This window comes from Helianthus annuus, chromosome 5 (genome assembly GCF_002127325.2).
Source record: "Helianthus annuus cultivar XRQ/B chromosome 5, HanXRQr2.0-SUNRISE, whole genome shotgun sequence".
NCBI classification, from domain to species: domain Eukaryota; kingdom Viridiplantae; phylum Streptophyta; class Magnoliopsida; order Asterales; family Asteraceae; genus Helianthus; species Helianthus annuus.
The window spans coordinates 66,218,457-66,231,278 of NC_035437.2; the positions used below are offsets into that span (position 1 = coordinate 66,218,457).

Sequence of the window (12,822 nt, forward strand, 5' to 3'; positions counted from 1 at the left end):
ATAAATGCACTCACATGAGCTGCACATGATATGACTTACTGTTTAAAATTAACCAGGTTAGTGTTAAAGGACCAATTGCGTAATGAGTTTTCCAAATAAAGGATTATGACTGTAATTATTAAAGTTAAAGGCTATTCATTGCAATTCAATATCATCATAAAAGACGAAAAGTGTAATTTACCCTTATAAGTATGGTACTAAACAATACCGACCCATCAAAAAAGATTTCTCATGAAATATCTTTTATAGTTTACCAACGAGGATCGAGTTGACAATTTTTATCATGAAGTAGGTAAACTTAAATGGTCGACAAAAGCTGAGCTTCTTTATTTTTATTGATCAAAAACAATTTCAAACTCATCAATACACCCAAATTAACGATCTTCACTCTGCAAACTTCCTCTAGTTAAACGTGAAATTACAGGTATGCGTTGTATAACTGTAGCCGTATTCATTACAGCAACCGATTGTTTTCAATTTCATGTATGTCGATCATTTATTCTTTTGAATTTGTGCAATTTTGTTTAATTGTAGTGTAATTTGGAGTATATTCTACTCAGTTAAATGTTTGTTAGGTTACTGGTGTTGATGATATGCGTTTGCTGTGTTGTTTTAGTTCAATTTGGTAAACTAGGGTTTTGGATTGAAGGTTGTACTTGTAGATTATTAGGTAATTAGCGGTTAATGATGTTAGATCGGTGCGGTTGATGCGGAAGGTATCGATTGTTTGAGGAGAGTAGAAGATGTTATTAAGAAAACCTAGTTTTGGTAGATTGTTTCAGTTTGAATTTGATGATGTGAATTGGGGAAAATGGAAGATAGAGTATAGAGGTGTGACCAAATTACAAGATAATGCGATAATGATAAACCGTCAATAACTATTTTAATAGTCAAACTAGAGATAGAGTAATGACTTATACACAAACTTAAAGACAAATGATGAATCAAATAATAGTAAACTCGGCTAACACTTATCCGGGCATGGTTCATGGTAATGACTCTAAGACATCATCGCTGATAGTTGATATTCAAATGAAAGATAGAAGAAGATCATCATCATACTCAGTGAATCCACCAATAGCAAAGCTAAGGTAGGGTCTGAGGAGAGTCAGATGTAGACAGCCCTACCTCTACCCTGTAGGAATAAAGAGGTTGTTTCCAGTGAGTCCCGCGGCTCCAAAGTAGTTTTGCATCTAACCTTGGACCTAAGGCACACAACACTTAGCAATCGGGACAAAGACCGATTTGTGCATTTGTCTTTCGGCTATCAACGCCACCACATGATGCATGATTAACCGTCCACCGCTTGTAACGCTATTTTCACGAAATTAGTAAAATAACGTTAAAATTGGTGCAATTTCACTTTTGCCCCCCAAGCGCCCAAACATATATATATTATATGCGCACACTGCAAGCGGGGCAAAATCTAAGAATAAGAGATGATAAGAAAAGATACCAAAGTTGCTACAAGATGCAATTATTTCATTATACCAAGCACTTAGCACCCTACATGAAAGTGTGAAACTTAGGTAGCGTACGTTTCGTGGAATGTAATGGAATTGGAATTTGCGTGGGAATTGAAATTTGATTTGGAATTTAGTTGCGTTTGTTTCACAGAATGGAATGGAATGGGAATGTAGATTCCCTTCCTTTTGTTGTTGTTCAATTCCAATTCATTTTTATTAAACCAACAAAATATTCCATCAAGATTCCATTCCATTCCGTGAAAAATGCTACCTTAGACTTTTGACATTTCTGAACCATTACTAGTACAAAATATGACATTTAGAGTATTTATTGTCTTTCTAGAAAAGCCTAAAATAAAACGAAAATAAGTTTAATTCCTATCATCATCCCTTAAATTTGACTCTGAAGCTTCACATCTTTGAACTTTTGTATTACCACTAATCTCAATATCAATAATATTTTTTTAATGGGCCACTGTTTTCTAACCAAGTAGATCTTTCATGTTGCATGCTTTTCACATGATCTTTGTTTGTTAGCTCGATAAACTTTTTACGAGTACAAGTAATCAACATATTAAGTACTTAATAGGAAAAAAATGAAATATGCCCTTGTGCATCACAAACTCTGTTGACCCCATACTTCTGGACACAATACACTGTTCCCTTGTATCGTGCCATGGTCAATCTTCCACGGTTCTACGTCTCTAGGTCGATAAACGTAAAACCATTGGTACTTCAGTCACCATCACACTTCCGTTATTCTTCTCAGTAATATCTTTGAAGTTATTCAGTTATATTTGTTTTAGTATCTGATCGAGCTTACACTTTAGCAGGTCCCTCTATTTTGGTGGCACTTGGTCTCAATTATGTGAAATTTCCCTCAACATTTAGTTCAAGTAGGATGGCTGTTACACCTCAAGAACAGAACAATCTAACCGATGATTACCCTTTGCTCATAGAAAACCACGAGAACCAACATTTTATCGATGTAGAAAGAGAAAATACCGATGCATCAGGGTCATCTCATAACCGTCATGTTTCAACAACTAATTCTGGTCCATCTAATACTTCAAGTGGACCAAATGCACACGGGCCCCGCCAAAGGTGGAGCCCCTTCAACACTTTGTTATGGATTTCAATTGAGCTAGCATTCACCTCAGGACAAATTATTGCAGCCGCCGTTGTCTTATTCATCTCACAAAGTGAAAACCCACAGAATCCTTTGTTTGTGTGGGTTTTCGGTTATGCTGGTGGTTGTGCCGCTAGTCTTCCACTTCTGTACTGGCGGTATCTTCAACGGAATCAAGCTACCGGGCGGCAGTCAACCCAGGACCCACAACAACCACATTCTGAGCAAATCACTCCGCCGGAACCGAATTCGTACATAACCATCTCGTTTGTTCCCTCTCCAGAAGAAGAAACTCACCAGGCTACATCTTCGAACACTTGGACTGGTCCAAATGTTAGGTAATTCTCCACAGTTATTTTCCGTTTAAAATCTCTTTACGTTAACAAAACCAAGTCAACTTGCAGGCTTAATATGCTTGCGGACCATTTCAAGATGGCTTTAGATTGCTTCTTTGCAGTATGGTTTGTCGTAGGCAACGTGTGGATTTTTGGAGACCATTCATCTTCCGCCGATGCCCCTAATTTGTACAGGTTTAATTCCGCTTTCACCTCCAAAAGAATTACAATTTTTATTTAAAGAAACTTACAATTTGTTTTTTTTTTTTATTTATTTATTTATTACAGGTTATGTTTAGTTTTTCTTGCCATTAGCTGCATAGGGTATGCAATGCCTTTCATATTGTGTGGAATGATATGTTGCTGTTTGCCTTGTATCGTTTCTATCCTTGGAATCCGTGAGGATATGAATCAAATACGAGGAGCAACGGAAGATTCTATTAATGCTTTACCAACACATAAGTTCAAGTTAAACTTGACTACCGAAAACATGGAGTATGAGAACTCAGGTGGGCTTTTAGCAGCCGGGACACAAAATGAACGTGCAATCGCTGGTGAAGACGCTGTAAGTGATATGAAATTACCAAATTACCCCTTCGTTTAACTAACACCTAGTTAACACGATGAGATGTGTTATGGCAGGTTTGTTGCATATGCTTGGCGAAATACACAGATGATGATTTGTTGAGGGAGCTCCCATGCACACATTTTTTTCATACAGAATGTGTTGATAGATGGTTAAAGATGAACGCATCATGTCCGTTATGCAAGTCCGAGATCGGTAATCTGTCTTCTACACCAAACTCGCCACGTCAGTAGCAGCGAGCAAGAAATGTAAATAGATTACATGCTTTTTTGTAAATAAAATAAAAGTAGGTGTACAATTGATGGTTTAAGATCTGATCAAGCGGGTGTAACTGTTTATATATTCAGAAGGAGATCTTTGTTGAGGCTAATTTTGAATTTGTAAGGAGAGGATATCTTACTAAACTGTAATGTTATTTGTGTGGTCATTTATTAATGACAGATAAACCTATGTGTTGAATATTTGATTAAATATACTAAAAATAATCTAAATCTATTTTACTTCACTGTTTATAATATAAGCTTCGCTGAAATGTTGCTGGAGCGTTTACATAACCCGAAAGGCATACGGCGATAAGCAAAGGTACCGTACGGGCATGTAAAATTGGTTTTCTCCTGATCCTCCGGTGCAATGAGGATCTGGAAATAACCTGAGAAGCCATCAAGGAAGCAGTAGAACTGCTTACCTGGCAGACGCTCTAGCATCTGTTCAATGAAAGGAAGAGGAAATTGGTCTTTCCTCGTGGCATCATTAAGTCTACGATAGTCGATGCAGACTCTCCAGCCTGTAACAGTCCTGGTGGGAATCAACTCGTTCCTCTATCGTAGGATATATCGAGTGTCTGTTTGTACTGTACCGTTACTACGATATGAAAGCCCAATAGAATGAAAGATGGCTAAGTATCATAAATTTGGTTTTATCCATGTATTTATTTTCTAAACAGAGGTGCCCCTGAACATTGGGCCCTTAACGGGTGTCAATTGTTTCGGGTTGGCGGGTTAAAATATGCAACTTGAGCTTGACCCATATTATTATTCGTTTAAAAAATCTCAACCCTAACTCGCACACACATAAATTCGGGTAAAGCCGAACACAACCCGTTTAAACCATTTTTTTTTAAATCTGTCATTCATGATTTCAACCCATATGCTTGTGACTGATAAAGAAAATAGTTACTAAAAAAAACTAGTTTCTGTGACCCGCACTTTACAGCGGGACCGTTAAGCCGAACAAAAAGTAAACGTAAAAATGATAATCATGCACGCACGTTACGGTGTGTTAACTCGTAAAAGTTAGACGGAAAAAGTAAAACCTGGAAAAAAATAACCAAGTCGGCTTAGGACCTGCGAGTTCTGGCAATGGGTGATCGGCTGGCAAGCTCTAAGGCGAGGAAAAAAGTCATTCAGGCCCTTGTTTACATCGCTCTGTGGAGCATTTGGCGGTGTAGGAATGACGCGGTTTTCGGAAATTTAAATCCTTCGGCGTCGAAGGTTGTGGAGGAAGTCAAAACCTTGTGGTTCCTGTGGCTCAAGACGCGTTCTAGGCGAGTAAACTTCAAATGGGAAGATTGGCTGAGATTTAATGTTGAAGGTCTAGGTTGATTTGTTGTTTCTGTTTTTCGCGTTGTTCTTGCGGGTTTTGTTTTAGCCAGCATCCAGCTGGTAGTTTTTTCTAATAATGAAGTTTTGTTGGTCGTTCAAAAAAAAATTAGTTACTTAGAGACGATTTAATCACTATTGCTAATGATATATTGTCAGCTGACTATGATTATGTTTGACCAAGTATGACTATGTTTGACATGTTATGATGATGATTGTAAGTTATAACAAATCAAGTTAAGTTGCACTAATTCATTTCATTTGGGTGCTAATATTGCATGTAAATTCTGTTTACTATAATAACTATATACAAATCATATATTATATTATTTTATAATATAAAATGCAAAAATGAGTGTTACAACTATTAGCAACTTTTCAACCAAATTGAAACACATATAAACGTGTTACGAAAATGTACAACCAAATTCATATATAAATAAATGTGTTTTAACTTCTTATAGCATTAATCGACAGCTATTAAAGATGTGCCCAAAATGCATATTTTTTTATAAATACATTAGCCCCTAAAGAAAACAAAACTAGCGGTACTCAAACCTTTTTAAAAATGTAACGAAAAACAAGATTATTTTCCTCTAATATATCCGGAAACATATTAAGAAACGAACACCCACGGATCATCCAAATAAAATTAAGGTATACCCTATACATTCAATCATTGGCTTTCTAATACGCTCATTTTAAGCACAAGAGCGAAACCATTTTGAGACACTTATAGAGCCGAATATTAAGACAACCAACAGACATGAATCTAAGTCCATATGTTAATTTTTTTGAACGTGAAAGTAATTTATTTCGAGCATAAAAAAAAATTTAGCAAGATGCTAAAAAGTATAAAGACAAAATATTATAGAGAAATTTCGAAATTACATCCACCATTACATTCTAACTAGCTCAGTTTTGCTCTATTTTTTAGCCAAACATATGAACTCTATAATCTCCACTAAGATTTTCTCAAGCTCCATGATTCGATTGCTAATTCTATTATTTCTTGCCTTTCAAATGACTAAAATATAACCAACATAATGCGTTGACACATTTTCCATGTGATATATTTACTTCTCATAACATTAATGAACATCAATCACTCTATGGTTTGATTAGATAAGTTCAAAGTTTTATGAATCATAAGGCCGGAGGGTATGGGGGCGTCACCAAGGCCACCTCGGCCTCTATGGCGCCGGTGGGGCTCCATCACCCATAAGATGGTAACAGAAGAAAGAGGGGCTCCATCGATTCTGATTGGCTTTAGGGGGGGGAGGGGGGGGGTATAGAGCCCCTAGCCACACCCTCCACACCCTTCTAAGTTAAAGGAGGGGGCTTTAAAGCCCTTGTGTGACGTGACGGTGAAGTGGCGGTGATAAAGCCCCTAGAGCAGTTTCAAAATAACCAAGATTAATGACAATAAAAAGGCAATTAACTACTAAACCATTGTTACATAGAATAGAATAATAATAATAATAATAAAAGAAAGAGATGGCAAAACAAGCTTTACAAGTCATATCTGCGTGCGTGGCATTACCATACCTTACAAATTTATGAAAGTATCATAAATTAAAACAGCAGCTTTTGTGTTTCTCTTATCACCAAAACAAGTGAATCCAACATCATCAAGATGAGTTGTCATATGTAGTCCCAACATGTTGAATGACAAACCTATAAATCTTTCCCTTCAACCGGTCAACCGCTCCAGTCAACACCTCGTCCTGCTTCGAGATCATACGATCTAACCAATCGTTAACTCGTTTAAGCTGCGACAAAATCACCTTTATGGGACCCACATCAGAAGAACTATTACCACTGTTCTTGCCAAAAACCTGAAAACCTGCATCTAGTGACTCCTCAACAAACTTCAAGAACCATGTTTGCATCTCCTTTTGCAAACTCATTCCTAATTCGACACTCTCATTCATCCCATTGCCTTTCACCCATGATCCACTAAATGAAGACTTGCAAGAAGAAATCATCAAATGGTTTTTCATGGTTTCAGGTAAAGATTGTTTTTGGGGTTGAGATGGGGACTCGAACCCTTCTTTTGATAAAAGGGAAACAACTTCAAGGTCAGTCGCTAATGCGGCTTCCACCCATAGGGCTAGGGACTTTGAATGGTCTGTTGGTGGTGCATTGTCATGAACCATCATGCGGTTCTGGTTCTGGCTCTGGTTGCTTGCAACAGATTCGGCTGTTGCTGTAGCTTTTACAGTATCGTTATATACAGACATGAAACTATCGATTGTTGGTAAAGGGTTTACGGCTTTTGACATTGAACAAAGATTTGCAAACATGCTGCAAATGGAATATTATTTTTATCTTAATAATCATAGAAAAATTATATGAAATGGTTAATATTTTGACATTTCTTACCTAAAACTCCTGAGAAGAGCTTCTGTAGCAAGTGCTTCTTGCAAAGCTTCGGCTGCAGCTACTGAAGCCAGATTTCTCCTCTGCATCGCATCCTAAAAATACGCGAAAATGTTTATTACCATACCTTCATATATAAAAGAGTAAATTACAAAAATCGTCCTTTATGTATGTCAGTCACTTATTGCAAACTGTGTCCTTTGTCTTCAATAATTACAGAAAACGTACTCGATGTTTGCAAACCCTTGCAAGTTATGTCCTTTAGCCCTAACTCAGTTAATTTTTGTGGTTAAATCTGACCAAATGGACCCCACATGAAGGTATTTTGGTCATTTTACTCTCATGTGGGGTCCATTTTGTCAGATTTAACCACAAAAATACCCTCATGTGGGGTCCATTTGGTCAAATTTAACCACAAAAATTAACTGAGTTAGAGCTAAAGGACATAACTTGCAATAGTTTGCAAACATCGAGTACGTTTTCTGTAATTATTGAAGACAAAGGACACAGTTTGCAATAAGTGACTGACATACATAAAGGACGATTTTTGTAATTTACTCTATATAAAATTTATATATGTTTCTATACCTGTCCAAGCTTGGCTAGGTTTAGGGAGACTGCATCGAGAGGCACACTACCATCGGTCCATTTCTTTTCATGAAGTGTAATTCCCAGAGCAGTCTTATCTGTTGTGGGAGTGCCACACAAGCTAGCTTTGACTTTTTCGATGGTTGCTAAATCATCTTGATTATGCGCGTCGCTTAAACGTCTGGAAAGAGCAGCCTGCAGAATAAAATGACACGTCCCACAGTTAAAAGACGGAAAGTTCTTTAAATCTTGTTAAGAACATAATAATATATAAAAGCATATTGGTTTATGAATTTACCTGAGTTTTCAGAATGGCTTGCAAATCCACCTTACTTTTACCAACACTTTTCTCTTTCGGTTCTGTAGCTCCGGGTGTCTCGTCCCAGTTTTTCCTACTCATCTTTGCGGAAGATCCAACCGACTTTGTAGAAGACCCTGTTGACTTTGTGGAAGATCCGATCTCAGCAGCTATGGTCGTCATTTTTTTCTTGTTCCCGGAATCTGTTCCTTGAGAAACCTTAACTCCACTAGACAATCGCCTTCCGGGTGACATAGACATTCTCCTTGAACTTGGGGACGCGGGTTTTCTTCCGTTGGGTGATGGTTGTCTGTATCTTGAAGGTACAATAATGGCTGGCTCTTTTGCAACCTTTCGGTTCTCTTCTTTGGCTGCAACTAAGCTAGGAACTACACACTTTGAGGGCACTGGAGAAGAAGATCGTTTTGCTTTTCCAGCTGGCGATGGGTCCCGTTCGACTGTGCTCTTTCTCCCTGCTGACATTGACCTTTGTTGCTTCATGCATGGGCTTGAAAACCTTTGAGGAGCCTTTTCAATAGTCTTTGTTGATTCATCAACATTATTCACATTCTCTTTAGGTGCAAGTACTTGTCTGTTTCTACCCTGTTTAACAGCAAATAACACCATTAAGAAACATGTTATGCGGTTTCCTTTTCCTGTGGTAAATCACACTACTCTTTCAAAAAATAATTGATTCAATGATCATAACAAACCTTCTCAATCTTTGTGTTACTTGTACAATTTAATGTGTTAATCAAGATTTATAGATATAAAAAAAAAAAAAAAACTTGCATTTGAATAGGGGTCAACTTAAATTATAAAACGGATCAAAACGGGTTAATTTTATAAAACTTACTAACTTAAAACGGATCAAAATGTAGCCACCGCTTCAGTCGCCACTTCCACTCATTGCCACTAGCCCCCCTAAAACAATATGGCAGGTGAACCCATTGATACTTTTATTCTAAAATGGCCCGTTTTAACCCGAGTTGATTTTAGTCAAAATTTGACATGACCCACACCCACCAAATTGATACTTTATTTTATGATGGCCCCGAACCCATTTGGCTCAAAACCCGTTTTGACAAAACCCAACATTTTTTAGCCGAATACTAAATCCGAGCCGAGCCGAGCCGATCCACCCGTTTAGCAGGCTTACATTTGACCATTTGATTCTGGAAACTCAAGCTTAGATATTTTCCAGAACAAAAAGCAATATCAAAATTGTTAAAAATGTGCAAAACTCAAGTAATATATAAAAATCAAAGTCTACAAAATAACAAATAGCCAAAACACCTAACCTCCTTCTGTTCATCGAACTTGTTACTGGACAAATAAGCAGCGACAGGATCATCCGAATCCTCAACATTCTGAATCACAAACTCTCTCTTACTACTCGAAACCCTCGCAATAAGCTGTTCAGGACTCCCAACAAACGGATGGCGTCCAGCAACCGGCCTCACTCCAGAAGCACGCGGTACCGGACAATCAAACTCAAACTTATCAACGTACACAAACTGCCCTAGCTGCAACCGATTCGTGAGTATAAGATCCGTGTCTTTATCAGACAGAGACACGTAAGTAGAATTAAGCGAGTCCGATAGCGAAACGTAGAACCCGTGGTTCGGCCAGAGGTCGTCTGAGCCTCCTGCGAGAGCGGGAAGGATGCCGATGACCTGGAGGAGAGGGGAGCGGTGGTCGCCAGTAACCCGGGTGTTGGTGTTCATTGTTTGGAGGAGTTTTAAGAGGATTCCGGGTGTTAGAGACGCCATTGGAATGGGATTTCAAGGTTTTGTGAAATTTTCAAGGATGTGATTAGGGTTTTGATGGGGGCAGAAGAAGCCGTTATAAATTTGAAATTGGGGATTTAAAATTTGGGCGCTGTGAGGGTTTTGAAATTTGGGTGTGGGGTCCATTGAATTTCTATCAATTATTATTTCGACAAACATTTTGTAAATATATTAAAAAACAGTTTTTCCTCAAATTTATAGATGAACAGTAATATTTTCTCTTTAATCTACTCACAACCATTTTCAACCACCTACAATCACTTTTCATAATATAAAAAGCTATCTCACAAAATTTAGAGGACGGATTATGAATAGTGTAACTATGAATATACAATATACATGTTATGTTAATAACTTTACAATGATATAAATTTAATAACTTTAATATGATGAATAAATACTATGATATAAAAAAATCTTGAAAATTGTTATATGTTAACCTTTATTTAAGATTGTTTTAATTTATATACATTTATACTTCGACATATATCATCTTGTTTCTCATAACATATACCCATTTTCAGTGCCGGCCCAAAGGGTGTGCAGGGTGGGCCACCGAACAGGGCCCAAAACCTTTTAGGGCCCAAAAAAAATTCTTGTTATTTTATATACATATATATAGAAACCCAATTAATTTCATAATGTTAATGCAGCCGACTTGGTTGGGTGTCCTTTTGCTTTTACAAGAAGCTCGAGATCGAAACCTGCACTTACTAATTTTTTTTTAATTTTTGAAACAGCCTCTCTAGTTTTATGTTTGCATTGCTTTTGGGCCCATCTGCCTAGTTTTTCTTTTTACCTTTCATTTGGCCCACAATATAAATCCCTTTAAATTGTAGGTCTAGTAAATATTGTTATTAAAAGTTATTTTGTTTAATTAAATTGTAGGTCTAGTAAATATTATTACTAAAGTTGTTTTGTTTAATGTTATATCGTATATTTTTTTAAGTTTTTAACACTTTGACATTTTATTTATTAAGTAGATTTTTTTAAGTTTCTCTTAATTTTCTTTAACAATTTATTTATTTTAAGCTCATTAAACACTAAAATTTATTTTAAATTAAGCTCAAACCTTTTCAAAATTGGCTCAATAGGGCCCGTATTTTTCCACTCGCACAGGGCCCAAATTTTTTTGAGGATTTTCGGAGACGGCCCTGCCCATTTTTATAACGGTAGGGAATTTTATTGAAGCATATAGGATTCTAGCAAGAAGCTAGAATTAAATAACATATATAGACGCTTACAAAATGACAAAATTGAAAAGCGAATTGGAAATAAATAATCTCACTTAACTCAATTTGGCTGATAATAATCCGAACTGGTCAATTTTTTTATTTTTTTTTGTAAAATAGTCCGCCGTTAAAATAGCTTAACGGAGTTAAGTTTTTTTTCTGAATTACAAATCGATGTTTTAGGGCTTTTTATCAAAACGAGGATACGAGTCGTTTGATGTAAAACTTACCTCGAAATTGTGCTCGAAATGGCTTGATTTTTGTTAATTGGAAGTTTAAACACCCGAATTAAAGCACCGTTTTCGTGGGTTGGGGCATTATTTCGAGGTAAGTTTTACATCAATCGACTCGTATCCTCGTTCTGATAAAAGCACTGAAACATCGTTTTGTAATTCGGAAAAAAAAAAAACTTTTAACGACGGACTATTTTACAAAAAAAAATGACCAGTTGGAATTATTATCAGCCAATATCTGACTTTGGATTATTATCGGCTAAATTGAGTTAGGTGGGATTATTTATTTTCAATTTACCAAATTGAAAATGGATCGATTTGGTTATTATAGGAATGGTAGTTTTGCTCTATTATTTACAACTGATAGTCTGATTCTTTGATCTCTTTGCATGTTCTTTAAATGTATTGTCCATATGCACAAGCAGGTGATCCTATTTAATTACCGCGCAAGTCAGTCACTTTTTTTAGTTGGGATATTCCAGGATTTCTTTAACCAGTCAACCGCTAGGCACAAGGACCAAACATAAGATTATATATATATATTGATTTGGCAAAATCACACAATATGAGGAGATGATCAATGGATTATGTTGCAAAACCACATGTCAAGCATGATACTAATCAGATGTTAACTCCCTTATTAAGAGTTTCTATATGGTAGGTAGTATGTTGGGGTATCGATATGATCGTGTGGTATCATGTCGATTTCTAATCTTAGAGTACAGACATGAAACTTTCCCGAGTCACTGCCTATCCATATATATTCATCGTCTTCTATTTGATTTTTACTTGACTAATCCACATAACGCAATGTGAGTTCAGATACCCCGCCTCACTGGTCCAGCTCCATGACCAACGCACAATTGCGTCTTATTTAACATTAAGGTCACTTACTTTGCATCTTTTATCAATGTCAGGCTCAAAAAATGTAGAAAGAAACCCCACATAAAGGTTGTTGATCCGGCCAATGGTCTAGCTAGAAGGAGACGTCATTTCCACTGTCACTTACTTTGCATCTTTTATCAATGTCAGGCTCAAAAAATGTAGAAAAAAACCTCACATAAAGGTTGTTGATCCGGCCAATGGTCTAGCTAGAAGGAGACCTCATTTCCACACTTGGTTACTCCTTTCAAGTATATTGTGACAGATTATTCTGGTATTGAATGGTATCTCCAACATATTAGC

The 12,822-nt window shown here is 36.8% G+C and overlaps 2 protein-coding genes across 3 annotated transcripts; one reads left to right on the forward strand and one right to left on the reverse strand.

The window, feature by feature from the left end:
* The first annotated feature begins 247 nt into the window (after positions 1-247).
* LOC110940362 (E3 ubiquitin-protein ligase At4g11680) lies at positions 248-3,987 on the forward strand. Of its 2 annotated transcripts, none has more exons than XM_022181910.2 (5): positions 248-424; positions 2,297-2,933; positions 3,000-3,125; positions 3,219-3,495; positions 3,573-3,987. In XM_022181910.2, exons 2-5 carry the CDS (start codon positions 2,368-2,370, stop codon positions 3,747-3,749), a joined length of 1,146 nt encoding a protein of 381 aa, XP_022037602.1. In that variant the 5' UTR covers positions 248-424; positions 2,297-2,367; the 3' UTR covers positions 3,750-3,987. The 2 variants fall into 2 exon arrangements, with proteins under 2 accessions (XP_022037602.1, XP_022037601.1); XM_022181909.2 differs by having other exon boundaries at positions 2,300-2,933.
* Positions 3,988-6,569: 2,582 nt separating this feature from the next.
* On the reverse strand, positions 6,570-10,228 carry LOC110940363. Its single transcript, XM_022181911.2, has 5 exons — positions 9,684-10,228; positions 8,383-8,985; positions 8,085-8,279; positions 7,500-7,591; positions 6,570-7,421 (listed from the first exon to the last, which is right to left on the reverse strand). The coding sequence occupies exons 1-5, from the start codon at positions 10,152-10,154 to the stop codon at positions 6,746-6,748; spliced, it is 2,037 nt and encodes a 678-aa protein (XP_022037603.1). The 5' UTR covers positions 10,155-10,228; the 3' UTR covers positions 6,570-6,745.
* Positions 10,229-12,822: the final 2,594 nt, after the last annotated feature.

What these genes read in the sequence shown, in the direction of transcription:
- LOC110940363 (XM_022181911.2), bottom strand. Translation starts at nt 10,154, where the DNA reads ATGGCGTCTCTAACACCCGGAATCCTCTTAAAACTCCTCCAAACAATG. An exon ending in ACCTAGCCAAGCTTGGACAG is followed by an intron (nt 7,592 to 8,084) that starts GTATAGAAACAT and finishes GCGTATTTTTAG; the next exon opens with GATGCGATGCAGAGGAGAAA. An exon ending in GCTCTTCTCAGGAGTTTTAG is followed by an intron (nt 7,422 to 7,499) that starts GTAAGAAATGTC and finishes TTCCATTTGCAG; the next exon opens with CATGTTTGCAAATCTTTGTT.
- LOC110940362 (XM_022181910.2), top strand. Translation starts at nt 2,368, where the DNA reads ATGGCTGTTACACCTCAAGAACAGAACAATCTAACCGATGATTACCCT. An exon ending in GATGCCCCTAATTTGTACAG is followed by an intron (nt 3,126 to 3,218) that starts GTTTAATTCCGC and finishes TATTTATTACAG; the next exon opens with GTTATGTTTAGTTTTTCTTG. An exon ending in CAATCGCTGGTGAAGACGCT is followed by an intron (nt 3,496 to 3,572) that starts GTAAGTGATATG and finishes GTGTTATGGCAG; the next exon opens with GTTTGTTGCATATGCTTGGC.